Source organism: Eriocheir sinensis, unplaced genomic scaffold (genome assembly GCF_024679095.1).
Source record: "Eriocheir sinensis breed Jianghai 21 unplaced genomic scaffold, ASM2467909v1 Scaffold50, whole genome shotgun sequence".
Classification (NCBI taxonomy): Eukaryota; Metazoa; Arthropoda; class Malacostraca; order Decapoda; family Varunidae; genus Eriocheir; species Eriocheir sinensis.
The window spans coordinates 220,001-225,000 of record NW_026111832.1 but is presented as its reverse complement, the minus strand read 5'-3'; the positions used below and the strand labels follow the sequence as shown (position 1 = coordinate 225,000).

Genomic DNA, 5,000 nt, shown 5'->3' with positions numbered 1-5,000 from the left:
ACTTTAATATTGCACTCAAAACCTACACACACACACACACACACACACACACACACACACACACACACACACACACAATTTCACCTCTCTCTCTCTCTCTCTCTTCCATGATACTAACCAATGTATTCTTCATTTTTCCTCCCTTCCCTTCCCTTAAGTTCCTTTCCCTACCCTAACCTTCCCTTCCCTTCCCTTCCCTTCCCTTCCCTTCCCTTACCTAACTTTCCCTTCCCTAACCTAATCTAACCTAACCTAACCTTACCTAACGTTCCCTTCCCTTCCTACCCATCCGTTACCTTCCCTTCCCTTCCCTTCCTTTCCCTTCCCTTCCCTAACCTAACCTAACCTTCCCTTCCCTTCCCCCCCCTTCCCTTCCCTTCCCTTCCCTTCCCTTCCCTATCACTAACCCTTCCCATATACACACACACACAAAACCCCCTCCCCTTCCCCCCACCACCACTCCCCCCCACCACAACCCCCCCCTCCACACTAACCAGGTCTTCCCCCTCGGCAAGCTGGGGTGTATTTAGCCCGAGCGAGGGCCCCACCCCCCCTGCCCCCCCTCCCCCGACGCATCAGCAGCCCACCCCCCAGGCCGAGGGTTACTGGAACATGCACCTGGAAGTCCTAAGGTTAGACCCGATCCCCCAAACGGACTCACGCACCTACCCCCCCTGTGGCTTAAAATGGATTCACCCTGCGCTATGAATACACCCAGTGCTAATATGATACACCCTGAGCTTATATACACCCCCCACCCCCCTGGCTTACGTGGATTCACCCTGCGCTTATGTACACCTGGATACACTCTGAGCTAATCGCACCCCTGTGGCTTCAATGGATACGCCCTGCGCTTATTATATACATGGGTACACTCGGAACCGCCTCCCCCCCCCCCTCCCCCCTGTGGTTTCATTGTATACACCCTGCGCTTATTATATACATGGGTACACTCGGAACCGCCTCCCCCCCTCCCCCCTGTGGCTTCAATGGATACACCCTGCGCTTATATATACATGGGTACACTCGGAACCGCCTCCCCCCCCTCCCCCCGGTGGCTTCAAAGATTACACCCTGCGCTTATTATATACATGGGTACACTCGGAACCGCCGCCTCCCTCCACCCCCCTGTGGCTTCAATGGATACACCCTGGGGTTATATATGTGTCTAAATGGGTACACTTTGACCGTATACTTAACTGAATACACCCGCCATCGCTTCCCCCCGCACTTACACTTGAATGGATACACTCGGCACCGCTCCCCCCCTGTGGCTTTAAGTGGACACACCTTTTTTTTTTTTTACAGCATAGGAGACAGCACAAGGGCACAAAAAAAAGGAAACAATAATAATAACAAAAAAACCCGCTAAAAAAAAAAAAGCCCGGGTTATGTGTGTCTAAATGATACACTCTTGTGCTTACACCTAATTGGCTATACCCGACATCGCTTCCCCTTACACCCCTTCCCCTGTGGTTTATATGGACACACCCTGAGGTTATGTGTCTAAATGGATACACTCTTGTGCTTACACCTAGTTGGCTACACCCGACATCGCTTCCCCTTACACCCCTTCCCCTGTGGTTTACATGGACACACCCTGAGGTTATGTGTCTAAATGGATACACTCTAAGCTTATATGTATCTAAATGGGTACGCCTGACACCGCTTACACCTCCCCCCCCCCTTACACCCGGCCTTATACCCACGCTTGCAAACTCATCTCTGTGTCTTAAATGGATGCACTCTTACCCCTTAAAATTATCCTCCCTTTACCCCTTTGATAAATAAATACAGATAAGGGATGGTATTTAAACCCCATTAAACATACACCCATTTAAAAACGCTTCCATTAATATGTAAGTTAATGGAGAAGGGTGGAATTTAAACACTCAACGCAAGTGTAAATATCCACCTATGTATACCTTGACGCACCTTTAGAAATGCATATATATTCCTCCCTTGATCCTCTTAATAAATACAGATAAGGGATTGTATGTAAACCCTCTAGAAGATGTCCTTTTAAAACCGCTTCCATTAATACGTAAAGGTTTAAACGCTTTAATTTAAACTCCATATCCACGTGTTAATAAATGATAAGGGATTGTATGTAAACTCTCTAGAAGATGTCCTTTTAAAACCGCTTCCATTAATACGTAAAGGTTAACTGAGACGCTTTAATTTCAACTCCATATCCACGTGTTAATAAATGATAAGGGATTGTATGTAAACTCTCTAGAAGATGTCCTTTTAAAACCGCTTCCATTAATACGTAAAGGTTAATTAATGGAGACGCTTGAATTTAAACACCAAACGCAATTGTAAATATCTCTCTTTGTAAACCATTATCCCTTAAAATATCCCTCCCCTTTATCCCCTTAATAAATGATAAGGGATTGTATGTAAACTCTCTAGAAGATGTCCTTTTAAAACCGCTTCCATTAATACGTAAAGGTTAAAATTGAGACGCTTCAATTTAAAAACCATATCGCAATTGTAAATATCCCTCTTTGTAAACCATTATCCCTTAAAATATCCCTCCCCTTTATCCCCTTAATAAATGATAAGGGATTGAATGTAAACTCTCTAGAAGATGTCCTTTTAAACCGCTCCCATTAATACGTAAAGGTTAAAATGGAGACGCTTCTATTTAAACCCCAAACGCAATTGTAAATATCCCTCTTTGTAAACGCTTATCCCTTAAAATAGCCCTCCCTTTTATCCCCTTAATAAATGATAAGGGATTGTATGTAAACTCTCTAGAAGATGTCCTTTTAAACCGCTCCCATTAATACGTAGAGGTTAATTAATGGAGACGCTTGAATTTAAACACCAAACGCAATTGTAAATATCCCTCTTTGTAAACCATTATCCCTTAAAATATCCCTCCCTTTATCCCCTTAGTAAATGATAAGGGATTGTATGTAAACTCTCCAGAAGATGTCCTTTTAAACTCCTTCCATTAATACGTAAAGGTTAATTAATGGAGACGTTTGAATTTAAACACCATATCGCACATGTAAATATCCACCTTTGTTAACCTGTGTAATGTACCTTGAAGCACCTGTTAATGAGTGTTACCTGTGAAGTCTTAACCTGCAAGTACTTGACGTTACCTGAAGAATTTTAAAACGTTCATCACCTGCTTGGCTATCTTCGTGTTCTCTCTATAAACGTTAAAACAAATGACGTTTTTGGGGGGGAATGAATTTTTTTTAATTATATGAAAAAAAGGTCGGTTAGCAATTTGAATATGCCCCTTTAAACCGCTTCCATTAATACGTAAAGGTTAATGAATGGAGACGCTTCAATGTAAACTCCATATCCACCTGTTAATTAAATGTTACCTGTGGAGTCTTAACCTGCAAGTACTTTATGTTACCTGAAGAATTTTAAGCCCATCACCTGCTTGGCTGTTTTGGGTTTTCTCTCTATGCGTTACAGAGAAGAGAATGCCCGAGAAAAGATTACGGAGAAAGAGAAGAAGAGAAAAAGAGAGAAGGTTGGGATAGGAGAGAAAAAGAACTGGGAGAAGAGATGAGAAGAGATTACGAAGAAAGAAGAGGAAAAGAGAGAAGGTTGGGATAGGAGAGAAAGAGCTGGGAGAAGAGATGAGAAAAGAAGAGACTGAAGGGGAAAGTAGAGGCTAGGTTAGCAGAAAGGAGAAGAGAAAAGAGAGCATAGGAGAGACTTAGAGAAGAGAGAAGAGAAGAGGAGAAAAGAGAAGAGGAAAGGATAGGAATGGAAAGCCTGGAAGAGGAGAAAAGACGAAAGAGAAAAGATATGATAAAAGAGAAGAGGAGGAGAGGAGGAGAAGAGAGGAAGAAAGGTAGAAGAGATGAGGAAATTAGAAAAGAGAAAAGAGGAAAAGAAAAAGAGGATAGGACAAGAGAGGAGAGAGGAGAAAAAAGGAAGGGAAAAGAAGACTGAAGAAGAGAAAGAAAAGAGGAGAAAAGAAGAGGAAAAGAGGCTTAGAAAAGAAAAAAAAAGAAAATGGGGAGAGGAAAGGAAAAAAAATGGGAGAGGGAAAAAGGCAAAGAAAAGAGAGAGAGAGAGAGAGAGAGAGAGAGAGAGAGAGAGAGAGAGAGAGAGAGAGAGAGAGAGGCGCTAGGTTGTCATGTCCACCCCAAATGCGTCGAAAATTTGATTATGTCTCCCCTAAATTTTAGTCTACGCCGCCAACTCATTCTCCTCCTCCTCCTCTTCCTTTCCTCCTCTTCCTCTTCCTTTCCTCCTCTTCCTCTTCCTTTCCTCCTTTTTCTCTTTCTCTCCCTTCCTTTCCTCCTTTTTCTCTTTCTCTCCCTTCCTTTCCTCCTTTTTCTCTTTCTCTCCCTTTCTTTCCTTGTTCACTCCTCCTCTTTCTCTCCCTTTCTTTCCTCCTTTTTCTCTTTCTCTCCCTTCCTTTCCTCCTCCTCTTTCTCTCCCTTCCTTTCCTCCTCATTCTTTCTCTCCCCTTCCTTCCCTTCCTCTCCCTTTCTCTCCCTTCCTCCTCTCTCTCTTCCTTCCTTTCCTCCTCTTTCTCTCCCTTCCTTTCCTACTCTTTCTCTCCTCTCCCTTCCCTTCCTCTCCTCCCCTTACTTTCAATATTCTTCTTTCCTTTCCTTCCTTCCTTTCCCTCCCTTCTCGTTCTATCCCTTTCCTTTCATTCTCCTCTTCCCTCCTCTGTCTCTTCCTCTCTCCCCTTCCCTTCTATTTCTCTCTTCTCCTTCCCCTCTCCTTCCTTTCTTCTGCTTCTCTATTGATATCCTTCTTCTCTCCCTCGTTTTCCAGTCCCTTCAATTTTCTAATCTATTCCTTCCTTCTCTCTCTCTTCTTTCCTTTCCTGTCCTTCCTATCATTTATTTTTCTCTCTCTTTCTCGTATTATTATTCTTTCCTTCCTTTCCCTTCCTTCCCTTCCCATCCTCACCTTTCCTTCCTCCCCTTCCCGTCCTCTCCTTCCCTTCCTTCCTTCCCATCCCTTCCTTCCCTTTCCCTTCCTTCCTTCCCTTCCTTTCCTTT

At 43.6% G+C, this 5,000-nt stretch overlaps 1 protein-coding gene and 2 long non-coding RNA genes across 6 annotated transcripts in view; 2 read left to right on the top strand and 1 right to left on the bottom strand.

Annotated features, from left to right (window-relative positions):
- The window catches only part of LOC126992770 (uncharacterized), a 212,733-nt gene that overhangs the window by 160,097 nt on the left and 47,636 nt on the right, over positions 1–5,000 (bottom strand). The gene's annotated exons all lie outside the window — the stretch shown is intronic.
- LOC126992759 (trithorax group protein osa-like) overlaps positions 1–5,000 on the top strand; it is a 177,929-nt gene that overhangs the window by 152,580 nt on the left and 20,349 nt on the right. For all 3 annotated transcript variants that reach the window (XM_050851570.1, XM_050851569.1, XM_050851568.1), the window contains exon 4: positions 498–632. In XM_050851570.1, the coding sequence (XP_050707527.1) occupies positions 498–632 (135 nt within the window). The remainder of the gene's footprint in view (positions 1–497; positions 633–5,000) is intronic.
- Positions 1,384–3,949, top strand: LOC126992771 (uncharacterized). Its single transcript, XR_007747032.1, has 3 exons — positions 1,384–2,050; positions 2,163–2,278; positions 2,629–3,949. It is a non-coding gene; the product is annotated as an uncharacterized LOC126992771 (long non-coding RNA).